The sequence below is a fragment of the Temnothorax nylanderi genome, unplaced genomic scaffold, assembly GCF_030848795.1.
Source record: "Temnothorax nylanderi isolate EJ_2023f unplaced genomic scaffold, tnyl_v1.0 TNYL_tig0462_pilon, whole genome shotgun sequence".
Taxonomy (NCBI): domain Eukaryota; kingdom Metazoa; phylum Arthropoda; class Insecta; order Hymenoptera; family Formicidae; genus Temnothorax; species Temnothorax nylanderi.
The window spans coordinates 37,501-54,100 of NW_027249524.1; the positions used below are offsets into that span (position 1 = coordinate 37,501).

A 16,600-nucleotide genomic window follows, 5' to 3' on the forward strand; every position below is an offset into this window, starting at 1 on the left:
CTGTGATTTTAATTCATTTAGTTATGTGATAATATTTAATTCATTTACTCGATTATGTAGCTCTACTAAATTACAGTCCTTTGAATCTAAATTCTTTAAACAAAATTGGACAATTCGTTGAATCTAAGTTTATCAGATTTTATCTTTTTTCCTATTTTTATCCGACACTGTATACTTGTCGTAACTTTTCGTTGGATCAAAAGGTCCCCATCTACTCGCTGGAAAAATGTGTTTGTTCCTCTCGTACCATGATCTAATGAGAAATAACATAAAAGAGAATTATACAAAGTATTCTTTTAATGATAAATACCTAAGTAAAATTTTTCCGGCATGTAATTCCTCGGTTTCGACAGAAGCATCGTGCATAACACGAATATCATCGTGAACGTCAAATGTGAATAGAGGTTCGCTTTTTCCTTGTGCCTAATCGCAATATTACATACATTAAAATAACATGCTAACATTGTGATATTGCTTCATAAGTTTTATCATTTAGTATCTTTACCTTAGTTACAATAAAATCATAAAACGTATAATGGTGCGGTAATATAAGAAAGATCCTTCTTTTAACATACATTAACTGATCTGCCATTACTGTTTTAAGCTCGCTGAATTCACGCCTCAGAACTTCTAAACATCTCTGAAGAAGCTGATAGATAAAAGTATGTGAAAATTTAATTTATGCAGTAGAACATTATATATCACGCCAATGTTACTCCAAAAGTGACACTGGAGTATTTTAATAACTTAAAAATTCTCTAAATCACTAAGACATTCACCTTTCTTCATTATAACACTCCGACAATGGCCAGATCCATCCTAATAACTGAATGTGATCTCAATTTCTTCTTCCTTCAATGCGTTCTGCATTCTAGCCCATTCTTGCCTCAATTCTTCCTTAAGTTTATTTTCCTCCTCCTCCTCCTCCCTTTCCCTATCTGGCAAGAAATTTGGATTTACATCTGGATTTTTCTTAATCTTCTTAATCGCGGAGCCATCAGATTGCACATTTTCTGACTGCGGCGATTTTTCGGCATTGTCTTCGTCAGAAGACATCTCAGCTTAATCTTCGTCTTCGTCCAGATTAAAAGACAAAGCTTGAATCTGTCTCTTCTGTTTGTTCTTTTCTGTCTGCTTCGCCGCTAGCGTTTCTTTCCTTTTCCTGCTCTTTTTCACGTTCCTTCTATCAAAGCATAAAACATTGGGCAAAAATCACATAACATTCAGAGCACTGGGCACAAATCACACATATATATACATATATATTCACGCCAAACTGCATATATAACATCGTGTTATTTTTACATTTAGGAAAATTATTTCATATTAACTCAATAGGCGTTAAACTTGCATACATAGAGAACTTTCCAGCAAGTGCCACAAGCCGACACAAACGTCGTTCTATCTTTCTTTTTTGGCAATGAGTAACAAAGACAAAACGATACCTGTGTCGACTTGTGTCGCTTGCTGGAAAGCTCCCATAAGTAAATCTCGCGTTTTATGTAAAAAATTTGTAAGAAATCGGTAATCTAACCTATACTACGTTTACGCGATCGTTACTTAATTCTGTAGTAACTTACGAACGATACGATAATTCCTCCGCATAAACGGGAGATTTTATAGTAACTACGATGATATCGTTCGTATAAGTTACTACAGAAGTAATACTCACGTAAACGTAAACTATTGTAATTCCTGTCACATGTACTTACAAGGGAACGGTCGGAAGTGTCCCTACCCGATTTGGATGCGCTTTGGATATGTTGTTGAGCATAAAAAAAAAACAGACTTGTATTTTTTTTGCGGCGTATCTCGACGTTTAGGGGTTGAAAAAACCAAAAATTTCTTAGGGGTTTTTTCAACCCCTAAACGTCGAGATACGCCGCAAAAAAAATACGAGTCTGTTTTTTTATGCTCAACAACATATCCAAAGCGCATCCAAATCGGGTAGGGACACTTCCGACCGTTCCCTTGTTAGTCGCGTAATAAAAGAGTCACGGTGCGGTCTCGCTTCGCGTCGTATAATAATAGGATAATTACATGTAAATAAAACAATTACCTTGAATCAGAAAAAATATTAATCGTCGCGTCGCGTAAAGAGTCACGGTCAGTATCGCTCCGCGCGTACTTGACGCGAGACACTACCGTGTTAGGTTAACTGACTGTGACAGCGCACTGAACTGAACGCACTGTCTGCACTGCGCGCAGTACACACACGTATGCATATGTGTACATATCGATACATATCGAAACTGGCGATACTAGCACCGCCAGCCGCCAGTGTCGAAAAAGTGAAAGTTACATTCACTGATATATATATATGTCATAGAAAGAGCGTCGACGTAGACAACGACGACGACGACGTATCTTAAAATAAAATCTTCACATTTCGACTTTGCGTCGCAATATCTCCGCTCGTAGGGCACGAAACGGAAAAATTATAAGAGAAACCCCCCCCTATTTCGACCCCAAGCTATCGATCAAGCCTACTTAGAACTTGATCCTTTCACTCGTTATCGAGATCTCAACATCTCGAGTATATCGCAACCCGTCGCGTCGCGTAAAAGAGTCACGGTCGGTCTCGCTCCGCGTATACTTGGCGCGAGACACTACCGTGTCTCTTGATGTTTTTTAATACGAGTACGCAAATTTCTTTTTGTTTGGCCGATGTAGGTTGCCGTGCAATCATTGCAATCAATTTTATAAACTACATTAGTTCGTGAGTCAATAGGTAATTGGTCTTTGCCTCGTTTTATCACAGTGTTCAATTTTAAGTTTTTAAATTGTATTGTATAATTTTTTAAATTGTACTAATGGGAACTTACCGCGGTGTTACGGGTTACCTAAAATCCATAAAAATGGTCACCCTTTGAAAATCATAGTGTATATCCACGGGATACTACATAACTCAATCAAGAAACCAAATTCTCATATCAAAGACGGATGGACCTTTGCCAAGAGTATCAAAGAGAAAACTATCAACAATGATAACATAATGATTTCTCTGGATGTCAGCTCTTTGTTCACTAACATCCTCCAAAAACTAGTTTTAGATGCCATCAATAAACGATGAAACAATATTCGCAAAAAAGCGAAATTTAATCTCCCACAATTTTTATATGCAATTGAAACCATACTAAATTCGACCAGCTACCAATTTAATGGACAAATTTATGAACAAATTTATGGCAGCCCCATGGGGTCCCCATTGTCACCCATTCTAGCCGACATGGTCATGGACGATCTAGAGACTGCCTGTTTAAACTCGCTAAATTTTAATGTTCCCATATACCACAGATACGTGGACGACATTTTTGCTGTTGTACCTCGCTCAAAAATAGACACAATTCTAACAATTTTTAACGGTTACCATGAACGTCTGAAATTTACACACGAAGTTGAAAATGATTCGTCTATCAATTTTTTAAACACCACGGTCATTCGCGATAAAAATAAATTAATCACTAATTGGTACAAAAAACCAACATGGTCGGGCAGATATATTAACTTTTTCTCCAACCACCCACTTAAATACAAAATTAACACCATATACAACCTAGTTGACCACGCGATATTAATATCTGATGACCGGTTTCATCACACAAACATCGAAACTGTTAAAAACATCCTAAGCAACAATTGCTTCCCCAAACATATAATTACAAAATATGTTAATAAACGGATCAATTTAATAAAAAATAACGCTAATGATGTCGTGGATTCGGGACAGAGGCGCGACAAGCCCCTTGTCATCTCTCTTCCATACGTTTATGGTGTGAGCGAGGATATTGGTCGTGTTCTTAAAAATTTTGACATTAATGTTGCATATAGTTTACCGAAAAAATTGAATACTGTGATTAAACGAGGCAAAGACCAATTACCTATTGACTCACAAACTAATGTAGTTTATAAAATTGATTACAATGATTGCACGGCAACCTACATCGGCCAAACAAAAAGACATTTGCGTACTCGTATTAAAGAACATTGTAATAACATTAGGCTACATACTTCGTGCCATTCAGTCAGTAGCAAACACAAATACGAATTTGGACACGATTTTAATTGGAAATCTCCTAGCATTGTACACAACGAAAAACACGTGAGAAAGAGAGAGATCGCTGAAATGTTTCTTATAAAGAAACACAACAATACGATCAATTTACATAAGGACACAGAAAATTTAACGAATATCTATGACAAAATAATTGTTTATTTTCGTAGTTTACTGTGGTGTATTGGGACTTGAATAGTAGGATACTCTTTAGGATGATTCTCCGTACGCAGCATTACTTTATTGCCTTTGTTACAGAGCTCGCTTGCTTGCTTGCGTACGGTACTGGCGCTTTCTCAATACTGACTACTTCCGCGCTGCGCGCCAATGCATACGCTCGCCACGCCACCACTCATCACACGCCATCACACGCTACTAGGGTCCCTACACGCTACGTACCAGCAGCGCCGCTAACAAGACCGCGAAACACAAACATGAAGGCAAAGGCGAGATATCGCATAAACATAATATTCACTAATCTAAACACGCCGCCTGCCTTGACAAATATAACATATTTTCAAAAAGGAAACAAAAGGAACTCTTACTTTTCTTATATTCTAGGGGAACAAACTAAAGTGTCTTACTCGACCTTAACTTAAAATAAAGGTAACTTTCGTACTAGTAATAATAGGATTAATTAATCGGATATAGGAGCAATATTGACAATTGCTCTTTTATAAACGCCTTTCTCAGTTCGCACCGTGACGGCTCGGAGTAACCCGTCTAAACCCGGATGCACTTCTACAATTCTTGCAAGCACCCATTTCAATGGCATAGTCTCAGTTTCCTTCAACATAACTAGCTGCCCTACTTCAAATCTTGCGTTGCTGCCCGTTTTCCACTTGTTCCTCTGCTGACATGTTACGAGGTATTCCTTCTGCCATCTGAACCATAACTGCTGTTTGAGCTTTTCTACGTGTTGCCACCTTGAGAGTCTGTTAACTGCCACTTCTTGTAGATTTTCTTCCGGGTAAGCTTGTAAACTTTCTCCAATTAAAAAATGGGCGGGAGTTAAGGCTTTTAAATCACTAGGATCTTTTGACATCGGAGTGAGAGGTCTTGAGTTTAGTATGGCCTCTACTTGAGTCAGTACAGTTGACATTTCTCCGACAGTAAGACAAACTTCACCCAGAGTGCGTTTAAGGTGTAGTTTCATCGAACGCACTGCTGATTCCAAGAGACCGCCATAGTGTGGTGATCTAGGAAGTATAAAGTGCCAACTTATTCGCTCGTTTGTGGCAAAATCTTGTACAGATTCTTTGAAATCTTTATCTTCGAGTAGTTGTTGTAGTACCCGGTCTGCGCCTACGAAGTTTCTTCCATTATCCGAGTACATGTTCTTCACTTTACCTCTTCGAGCGATAAACCTTTTTAATGCAGCCAAAAAGGATTCGGTAGTTAAATCTTCCACCAATTCGATATGCACCGCCTTCGTAGCCATGCAGATAAATATAGCCACGTAAGACTTGTATTTCTTACTGTTTCGACGGACTCGATCCCGAACGTAGAAAGGTCCGCAATAGTCCACCCCAGAGTTCTCAAACGGTCTGCTGATGGTGACTCGAACTGAAGGCAACTCTCCCATTAATTGCCAACTAGGCCTAGGAATAGCCTTGCAGCATTTCACACAATTCCGTATAATCTTCTTTACCCTACTCTTTGCAAATATTGGCCAGAATTCTTCTCTGATGGAGTTTAACGTGGTTTGAACACCTGCGTGGAAGAGCTTCTCGTGGTGATGTACAATTATCAATTTGGTAAAGTAATGTGATGCTGGTAGTAAGATAGGATGCTTAAACTCTTCGGATAGTACCGCGTGTTTCAATCTCCCTCCTACTCGTAATATACCACTGTCATCCAGGTACGGATGAAGTGCCATCAATCTTGATCCTCGGGGTACCTTATTGTTGTTCCTCAATGCCTTTAGGTCATCTTTGAACTCCTCCCTTTGCACTAACTTAATTATCGCTAATTTCGCATTGTCGATTTCCGCTACAACTATTGTCCTTATTTCACGCTTTTCTTTTTCGCTTCTTGCATTATGAATAAACCTTAATACATAGGCAATTACTCGCAGTAACTTGTTTAACGAAGAAAACCTATTATAATTTATTATCGCTTCTTGCTTCACAGCCGCCGCTATTACAACTTGTTTTCGCCTTTCAGGTATATCATTTGGTGATAACTCCTCAGCTTCCCTTGGCCATGACTCCCTAGTTTCATTTAACCAATGTGGTCCCTCCCACCAAATATTAGTTTGTATCAATTGTTGGGGAGTCGTGCTTCTAGATATTAAATCCGCAGGGTTGTCTTTGGACCCTACATGTCGCCATTCGGAAGGTGAAGATTTATCATGAATCGCGCTAATCCTATTTGCAACAAATACTTGCCACTTTCTAGAGGAAGACCTTATCCAAGCGAGTACTATCTCTGAATCGGTCCAGTAACATTGTTTTTGCACTTTTATTCTTAAACTAGCTTTGTCCATCAAATCTACCAGTAGCATTGCACCACTCAACTCTAATCGTGGCAAGGTTAGCATTTTCATGGGTGCTACGCGTGACTTCGAACAAAACAAATAAACTGATATTTTACCCTGACTATCTTGTTCTCGCAAATATACGCAGGCACCGTATGCCTTTTCACTGGCGTCACAAAAACCGTGAATTTGTATTTAAGAATCGTCATCTCCTGAAACTACCAATCTAGGTATTTTTAACTTGTTAAGTAAACGCAATTGTGATTTTATTTGATCCCATGCTCGATGAATATGCATAGAGACAGATTCGTCCCACTCTATACCCAAACTCCACAGCTCTTGCATCAATATTTTTGCTGACGTTATAACCGGCCCTACTAGACCCAAAGGATCAAATAATCTGCAGATTTGCGATAAAACGGCTCTCTTTGTTACACGAGTCTCGCAATCGCTCAAGGATACCTTATAATGAAAGGTATCTCTGCTCGGATTCCACAATATTCCTAACAATTTAGACTCTGCTTCTTTACTAATGTCTACGGCCTCACTCTGATCGTACATATCTTTGTCAGACGTTGCTATGTTAGTGTTCCATTTGTGCAATTGAAAACCTCCTTTTGCCAATACTTCTGTTAAGTCTTTCTTAAGTTTCATAACTTTAGCTTTAGTTTTAGCCCTGAATACTACTAGGTGCGCAACTAAGTTTCCGGTTTTCACACATAGATGGCACCAATACACATGTACTCGACTTACATGTCTGAAGTTGTCTGAAGTTATAGCTTGGACATCTGTTAACAATAACCAGTCGTTATATAAACACATATCGCAACGCAAAAATATTTTTTCTAACAACGGAGATGTCGAGTTTTGTGCCAAATAAACAGCATTTGCGGGAAGCTTTGCTTTTCTGCTTTAACTTGAAAAAAAAATGCAGCTGAAGCACGTCGTTTGCTTGAGGAGGCCTACGGCGAACATGCACCATCGAAAACTACCTGTGAAGATTGGTTTAAACGCTTCAGAAGTGGCGATTTCGACACTGAGGACAAGGAGCGCTCCGGAAGACCAAAAACAATTGAGGACGCCGATCTGCAAGCGTTATTGGATGAAGATGATACGCAAACACAAGATCAACTTGCGGAGGCATTAAACATGACTCACCAAGGTATTTCCAAACGTTTACATGCCATGGGAAAAATTAAAAAGGAAGGAAAATGGGTGCCGCATGAGTTGACTGAGAGACAGATGGAAAATCGAAGAGCCACTTCCGAAATTTTGCTTTTGCAGCATGAAAGAAAGAGTTTTCTTCATCGAATTGTTACTGGCGATGAGAAGTGGATATATTTAGAGAGTCCCAAACGCAAAAAATCGTGGCTTTCACCTGGTGAAGAATCAACATCGACGGCACGGCCAAATCGTTTTGGAAAGAAGACAATGCTCTGCGTTTGGTGGGACCAGAAAGGAATCGTGTACTATGAGCTGCTGAAACCGGGCGAAACTGTCAATGGGCATCGCTACCGACAACAACTGATCAATTTAAACCATACATTGCTCGAAAAATGGCCAGAATGGGACACGAGACACGAACGAGTGATATTGCAGCACGACAACGCTCCGTGCCATCGCAGTTCCATCGTCCAGGACACCATCAAAACGCTGAAATGGGATCTGCTACCGCACCCGCCGTATTCGCCAGACCTGGCGCCTTCCGATTATCACTTGTTCCGGTCGATGGCGCATGGCTTGGCTGGGCTACACTTGACCAATTTCGAAGAAGTGCAAAATTGGTTGGATGAATGGTTTCGGTCCAAAGACGCGTCGTTTTATTGTCGCGGTATTCATGTATTGCCAGAGAGATGGCGAAAATGTATAGCTAGCGAGGGACGATACTTTGAATAAACCATTTTTTGTATTTCTCTTGAAATTTTCCATTTTTTATTGATCAAAAAACCCGGAAACTTAGTTGCGCACTTAGTATGTCATCCATGTAGGTATCATTTTCAATTACTTCCGCGGCTTCGGGATAATTTATCTTTTCAGCTTCAGCTAGCTCTTCTAAACATTCAGTCGCTAAGAATGAGGCGGGCTTTGTTCCGTAAGTTATTGTGAGTAGTTCGACTTCTTCTATTTCTGACTCCGAATCTGGTCGCCAAAGAATGCTCTGTAATGAAACTTGCTCTTCGTCTACTAATATTTGTCTGTACATCTTTGCGATGTCAGCGCACAAAACGTATACGTGACAGCGAAAACGTAAAATTATTGTAAACAAGTCTTTTTGAATCACCGGACCTTTATATAAAGCATCATTCAATGATTTTCCTTGTGAGTACTGACAGGATGATTAAATACTACTCTAATTTTCGTAGTCGTGTTACTTTCCTTTATTACCGCGTGATGTGGAAGGAAAACTCGCAATTTATCGCCATTATGCGCAGTTACTCGCCTCATGTGTCCTAGTTGAAAATATTGCTGCATAAATTTTACGTATTCAGTCTTAAACTCAGGATTTTTAGCAAACTTTCGTTTTAGCGCTAGGAATCTTTTTAAAGCTACCTCTCTTGAACCGGTTAACAATTTCAGTATTTCCTCCTTAACCGGTAATTTAACAACAAATCTACCATCCGATTGGCGGCTATGAGTCTCTTTAAAGTGTTTTTCACAATATTCTTCTTCGGGATCCATGTTTTTTGTTACTTGATAGCCTTCTATTTCCCAAAATCTATTCATTGTGTTGCTTAACTCTTCCATTATGCTCAAATTGCAACTTGTTTGTTTTATTTTCTTTGACTTAGAACCGCCAATCGGTCCCGATACGAGCCAACCTAATAGAGATTTCTGTAATATCGGCTTTTGTTTTCCTAACCTTATTTGACCAACAGAGATTAAGTCCCAAAAACTTTCAGCCCCTATTAGTAAATCGATGTTGCTTGGTACATTAAACTGGGGGTCAGCTAACCTAATGTTTTGAGGTAACTCTAAACTAGCCGTATCTACTAACATTGTCGGCAATTTTTGAGTGATCTTTGGAAGAACTATGCACGATAAGTCCATTCCGAACGTACCAAAACGAGAAGTTATCTTCAAGTCTATTGATTTCATAGCACGGGAAATGTGCTGATTGATGCCCTTAATTTCTATTTGATCATCGACTGCTTTCAAGTTTAATTTTCTAACAAACTCATCGGTGACAAAATTAGATTGTGAGCCGTTGTCCAGTAACGCCCTTCCCATAATATAATGACCCTTGTTGTCCATTACTCTGACTAGGGCCGTAGACAATAGCACCTGATTAGGATTTACAATTTCCTTTGATTGAGAAAATGTACATATAGTATTAACTGCTTTATTTGGATTATTTTCTTGAACTACAGTTTGACTGTTTGTTTCCTCTTATTTTCCTTTGACGATTCGCGATCCTCATGCAACAAAGTACTATGCCTTTTCGAACATTTTTTACAACCACTAGATGAACAATCTCTTGCTATATGTTTGCCCTTCAAACAGTTTAAACATAACTTCATAGACTTTACCTTGTTTAACCGTTCCGCGACGGAAAGTTCTTAGATTTACACTGGTAAATTTGATGGTCACCCTTACAGTGCATGCACTTAACGCTCGTTAGTGCCGCGTGAGACGCTGTCACCTTTCCAGGACCCGTTGGACGTGAGTTATTATTCGCTGAGGTGGATAAGCTCCTTCTAGCTACCGCTTCCAGCATTTGGCATCTTTGAGTAAGAAAATCGATTAGTTGATTAAACGTAGGCAACTCTCGTGCCCCCACAGTAGTTTCCCATTCTTTAATCGTTATAAAGTCTAACTTACTAGTTATTATGTGTATTAATAAATCGTCCCAGTGATTTGTGGGACGCCGTAGTGCTGCTAACGCTCTAGTGTGTTTCAACGTACCGTCTAATATACTTCTCAGAGTTACACTATTTTCTTTCCTTAACGTGGGTAATTCAAAAATCGCCTTAATATGATTTTGTACCGCTAGACGCTCGTTGTCATACCTTTCCTTTAATCTAGTCCAAGCATCATTATAGTGAACCTCTGAAATTTCATGTGAAGCTATCATTTCAGCGGCCTCACCCTTTAGAGAAGATTTCAAATAATGAAACTTTTGAATATCGTTTAGAGAAGTATTCGAGTGTATTAGCGAATTAAATGTATTATAAAATGGGTTCCAATCCTCGTATGCTCCGGAAAAGGATGGCAAGTCGATCTTGGGTAATCTACCGTGACTTTCGTTCGCGTGCACTACCGCGCCCCCGGGAGCTACTAATGCTTGTCCTATATTATTTGCAGCAGGGGCTGGTCTAACGCGTTGATCGATTATTCTTTCTCCTAACAACTTCAAATTAATGTATTTTTCTTCGTGACTAATTAGTTCTTGATCAACTTGCTCATCTGTTACTTCATCGTCGTAAATTACTAATTCCATTAAACTCTCTTCTAATGATTTTCACAAATCCTCTAATTTATTTAATCGCAATCTTACTTCTTCAACTTCAACTTCGTCGGGTTCTATTCCCTTTAAGAAATTTTCTACTCGCGTGAAACCAGCCTTTGCTATCCTTTTTTTTTGGCTTAATTTTCATTAAATTAACGTTTTGCGCCATTCTGATGCCTTTCCTTTTGAATGTAACTTATAAACTTATGAATACACTTCGATACCTTAACCTTATACTGTTCGTAACCTCTAAGTGTCTTATCGTGTGACTTGTGCGCGCCGCAACACAACCTTGAAATCGAAGGATAAACCCTTCGTTTCGGTAAAGAGCCGGGACGTCATCGCCGACACACCCGACATGTCCCACGGCAAAGGGGAACCCAGGGTGCGGCAGAGCAAGGACGAGGTGCAGAAGGGGCAGGAGGTGCAGACGACAGAGGTGCACCGGGACGACGAAGGTAACATAAGCCTGACTCAGAGGAACCCGACGGACGAAAAAGACGTATGCGAGTCTCCACAATTCGTGGAACTTGCCGACGAGGAGGTGGAGAGGCTCATGGCGAGGGGCATCAACCGTATCGCGGAAACAGCGTCGCCGGGGAGCCAGTTATTCGCAGCAGAGGAGGAGGTACGGCAGGAGCCGCAACCAGAGGGGACAGAACCGATGACCGAGGGCAGCTACACCCAGCTGTAGAACGAAAGATCCCCTTTTACAAATGTACCTGTGCGAATCAACGAAAAAGTTATTCGAGTCAATTTTATTTTTCACGCGTGAGTTTTATACTATATGGTTTTATTAAAGAAAATATAATTAAGATTTTAGAGATAAAGATACGGCAGCGAGCCGACGAAATATATTAATAATAAAGAAAAGACATTTACACATAAACAAATACAAAATACTTACCCATAAACATTCCTCCAATCCCATATAATCGTCAATAGGACGAACACATAAGATACATAATATTAAAGATAACATTCATTCAGATGGATTCAGATAAATTCAAAATAATTATACTCACATTCATTTTTATTCTTTTTGCCATAGCAGTAGTTAGTATACTGTTACTGGTATATTCTTATAAAGTAGAGTCAGAACCACATTGCTTACCATGAAGTTTAAAGAATACATAATTGTTTCATTAATAATATTTTCCCACTGTTCACAAGTTTCCCTAACACGGATATCATACTTACACTCTACGCGATATTTACACTTTACATAATAATTTTAGGAGCGGAGATAGATCCACGACCGATCCGCGAGTGACGGTCTTATTAAACACCATAATTAAGTTACACTTTATATACCAACAGCGAGCAGGACATATTCCTGAATTAACATATATTTATTTTATTTTTCAAGCAACGTTTAAAAATTACACCCCGCTACACTAATTACACTTCCCAGGCCATAAGCCGTTAGAGAGAGCAGAGACGATCTGCGCATGGAAGAAATTCCAGTTTGATAGAGTCAACAATTTTATAAAGTTCTAATAACATTTCAAACGTTTAAACAATAATATTAAGGCCTTCAGCCGACGAGATGCACGAGGTGCACATATATAATTCAATACACACTTTATTCGAGATACCTAAAAGATTTATTACGGAAACGACCCCATGGGGCAACATTTAATCAATTACAAGCATTTGCTACATTTTAAAGCATTTTTGAAGATTTACACTTTTTTATTACACCTACTACACTTTCTACACCTGTTTCTGAGATTCAGCGTGCGAGACGAGCCAGCGAAGGCTCTACACTTTAAAATACACTTTCAACACTTTCTACACCTGTTTCTAGATTCAGCGTGCGAGACGGGCCAGCGAAGGCTCTACACTTCTCAATTACACCTATTACACTTTCTACACCTGCATGTTAGATTTCAGCGTGCGAGACCGAGTCACCGAAAGGTGCTACACTTTTACACTTTTTACACTCGACGTCTTAGGATAAGCGTGCGAGATGAGCCAACGACGGCAGTTACACTTTTGATACACTTTTTAGCACTCTGAGTGCAGATACATTAAATTCATTGAATTTCTAACATATTATTTACAGTTACTTCTCGAGGAAGAGAAACGAGCCAAATGGAGTTGTTCCAGGCAAAGATTTATTTAACATTGCAAATAGCAGTGATTTTCATTATATTCAGTTACACTTTTTTACACTTTTATGTACTTTCTACACTTTAGACGGCATTGAGCCAATTTGACATTATATTCATTAATTTGATATTTAAACATTATTCCCTGTCAATTTAAACTTTCATTATTATGCGATTATGCGTGCGGTAATTTTAAGCCGCGTTATACTTACCTTTTGATACTTACCTTTATTACACCGACTCCGGTGATTAGATGAGACGATTCCATAGCGATCCTGGGTACCTGAAAGAAAAGAGAAATTAATACTTACCTGGTTTACATTGGATTCGTCTGATTGTGACGTTGGGAGTCACTCGATAATAATCGAGTGACTTTGAGTTCGCTTGCGCGAAGTTTGCGTGCAGCGACGCGTTTGGTTCACGCGGGTGCGAAAGCCAAGTCGCGCCGTTGCACTTTAGTGTAGCATCTCACGAAAAGGTGCCGAGTCCCAACAACGACTCGGCAAGCGAAGTGCAGATGGAATCGTACCATCTACACCCGAAGGTGCGTTCCGCGAGTGCGAAGGCTGCGCGCCTAAAATGAGGACTCAGCGCATGCGTGAGTCTAAGGTGGGAGAACTCGACCCGTTCCTCCCGGAGAGTCCGTCGCGAAGTTTCGAGACGATAACACGTACAACGGTTTCGTCATACAAATCGAACAAAGGCGGTCTTATCCCGTTATCCGCTAGCGTCAGTAGCGTGATTGAATATTAATTAGAAGCAGTGAGTGCGTGATACGGGATATCCTATTGCGCTTATATTGATCGTTAAGATCCGCTTTAACCGAAATAACGGCGTTTCGATAAAAACTCGACGTAGCATCACGCGATCGAGCGAACACGTGCGTTAGAAGAGATTGCTGTACAATCTAGTTTTAGAATAAACTATTATTTGTTTATAATAAACAAAAAGCTTTATTACGCGACCCCAGTGAATATCCTATCCTCGTAAATACGTTTGCTTAACAAGGGCGTGGCCGACGGCCTTGAACGCGCCCGCAACGTGAATCGACAGCCATATTGCCGAGAAGGAAGGACGGGGCAACGCAGTAACGCAAGGTTTCTGTATTCTATCCAGAAAATACAGTGGCGACCGTATATTCAGCCCAAGTAGTAAGTGGCTATATTTTACAATTTTAACAGTTCCATTCGTTGTTCCGGTCACAACCTAACCTCCTCTTCCGCTGTAGGCTTGCGTTCGTGCTGTTGTGCACGATGGACTCTTCCTCGTAATGGCTTTGTTCACTTCGTTGACAAGATAGATGCCCTCGTTTGCGTCTTTGAAGAATGGACTCGTCCTCGTTGTGAACTCGTTCTCGTCGTTGATAATGGGCTCGTCCTCGTCTTCGTCTTTGCATTAACTCGTCCGCTTCGTTATCTCAGCGACAAGTCGCTAATTGCAGTTACACTGCTGCTGATTTCTCTCGGTTATTGTAGATAGGCTCTTACGACTTCGTAAAATCCTTTGTTTCTCGTCCCTTTCTTCTCGCTAGTATCCGTTAACCTGCTGTGCTTTCCATTCCCAGTTTTATGTCTGGGATCCGGCTCGAAGGACCATGTCTATTTTCGTAGTTTACTGTGGTGTATTGGGACTTGAATAGTAGGATACTCTTTAGGATGATTCTCCGTACGCAGCATTACTTTATTGCCTTTGGTACAGAGCTCGCTTGCTTGCTTGCGTACGGTACTGGCGCTTTCTCAATACTGACTACTTCCGCGCTGCGCGCCAATGCATACGCTCGCCACGCCACCACTCATCACACGCCATCACACGCTACTAGGGTCCCTACACGCTACGTACCAGCAGCGCCGCTAACAAGACCGCGAAACACAAACATGAAGGCAAAGGCGAGATATCGCATAAACATAATATTCACTAATATAAACAATAATAAAGGTCGTATAAGTGTTTTAACCGTTTACTTGACAAGACGTTCTCTCTCTGCCTACACGTCGACTAGATTGTTTTACTCTCACGGTTTTTTAAAAATGTGACGAATCCCTAATTTCTCACAACGTATATGCAAGTATGTTCAAAAAATTATATATTTTTTTATCCTCTACTTTAGTTATCCATGTAATATTTAATTTATATTGTCTTTTTTCTCTTTTTTTTTGTTTATATAGACTCACTTGATAAGGACCAAAAAATAATGGTCGAAACGTCGTGTAGGGGAGAATGGGGGAATTACAGTCATCAGGCAATGCCGGTCACCTGTATTTTACATAATCCAACAGTTATATCAAACTTTTTTTGTCTCTATCCGTTTACATACATGATTATCGAGTAATTTATTATGCCGTGCCTATTAAACCAACATAAATTAATAAAAATCTGGTGATTCTTATTTTACGCCCTTTTTCTTATAAGAATTGATGTACATTTAATAAGGGTTTTGCGAAATTTTTAGTAGTTAAAATTACATCTAACCGTTATTTATGACTTTTTTGGTTCTTTAGCTTCCATTTCGCCCATATTAAAACGATGGCATCGTATAAATATATTATTATTAATATAACAAATTCACTCGGTTTTTGGGGTAACGGTAGTCGTTCGCACGGGGAAATTGCAGTCGTGGCGCACTTGTTAACCATCGAGCACATGCCTGCAAACGTCGAGTGACAGCGTAACCCGGAATTTTAGGTTAAAATTTCAATTTTTCTGTTAATCATTAATTGTAATTATATTTTCAATTTAAGATGCCTCGTTGTAGACCAAGAAAAACCGAAAGAGGAAAATGGTCCTCAGACGAGCTCAGAGCAGCTATCGGGGCAGTAAAAGCTGGAATTCCGCTGACCGCGGTTATCCAAGAGGCGACCGTAATTACCCCACACGTCGGACAATTGCGGTCAATTCAGAGATTTTTATAATCAATGCAGGTTTAATTATTTATTAGCTTACTTGACTTTTATGCTTCTACTTTCGAAGAATGATTGATTAAGTATCCGTCAACTATTCCATTTTAGTTCTAAAGACATTTCTTTTTTAGAAAATAAGAAATAATTCTTACTGACTGCAATTCCCCCATTCTCCCCTACTTAATTTAATAAAATTGCTAGTTTTAGTCGAATTAAAGATTATTGTATTAGAATATATAAATTTGCAAAAATAAAAAAGATTTAATAAGTCAAGAGTTTTTGACAAATGTATACAATGAAAAGTATTATTAAACTCTAAAAAAATTAATTAAATTAAATTCCAAAGATTTTATTTATTTATTATGTTAAGAAAGACCCAAAAAAGCTTAAAATATTCAAGTTATTTACTTTGCGTTGAAATTTTAATGCATTATATTATAATTAAAATAAAACTACGCGTTCAAAGTTTTACGCTAGCTTGCAAATGCCATTTTTCTAATTTATTTATTTTTATTTTTAACAAGTCTCTACAATTATCGCCATATTATTTTATTTTAAACATTGTAAATATGCATACTTACAGTGGCAGACAGATTGTTTTCTTCAGAC

General features: G+C 39.2%; 3 protein-coding genes across 3 annotated transcripts; all 3 read right to left on the reverse strand.

Annotated features, from left to right (window-relative positions):
- Positions 1–6,728: 6,728 nt before the first annotated feature.
- LOC139783020 (uncharacterized) lies at positions 6,729–8,736 on the reverse strand. The gene is made up of 2 exons (XM_071722144.1): positions 8,502–8,736; positions 6,729–7,231 (listed from the first exon to the last, which is right to left on the reverse strand). The coding sequence occupies exons 1-2, from the start codon at positions 8,734–8,736 to the stop codon at positions 6,729–6,731; spliced, it is 738 nt and encodes a 245-aa protein (XP_071578245.1).
- Positions 8,737–8,837: 101 nt separating this feature from the next.
- LOC139783021 (uncharacterized) lies at positions 8,838–9,785 on the reverse strand. Its single transcript, XM_071722145.1, has one exon. It carries the CDS (start codon positions 9,783–9,785, stop codon positions 8,838–8,840), a length of 948 nt encoding a protein of 315 aa, XP_071578246.1.
- A 280-nt stretch (positions 9,786–10,065) lies between these two features.
- On the reverse strand, positions 10,066–10,971 carry LOC139783022 (uncharacterized). Its single transcript, XM_071722146.1, has one exon. The coding sequence runs from the start codon at positions 10,969–10,971 to the stop codon at positions 10,066–10,068; it is 906 nt and encodes a 301-aa protein (XP_071578247.1).
- Between the last annotated feature and the right edge of the window lie 5,629 nt (positions 10,972–16,600).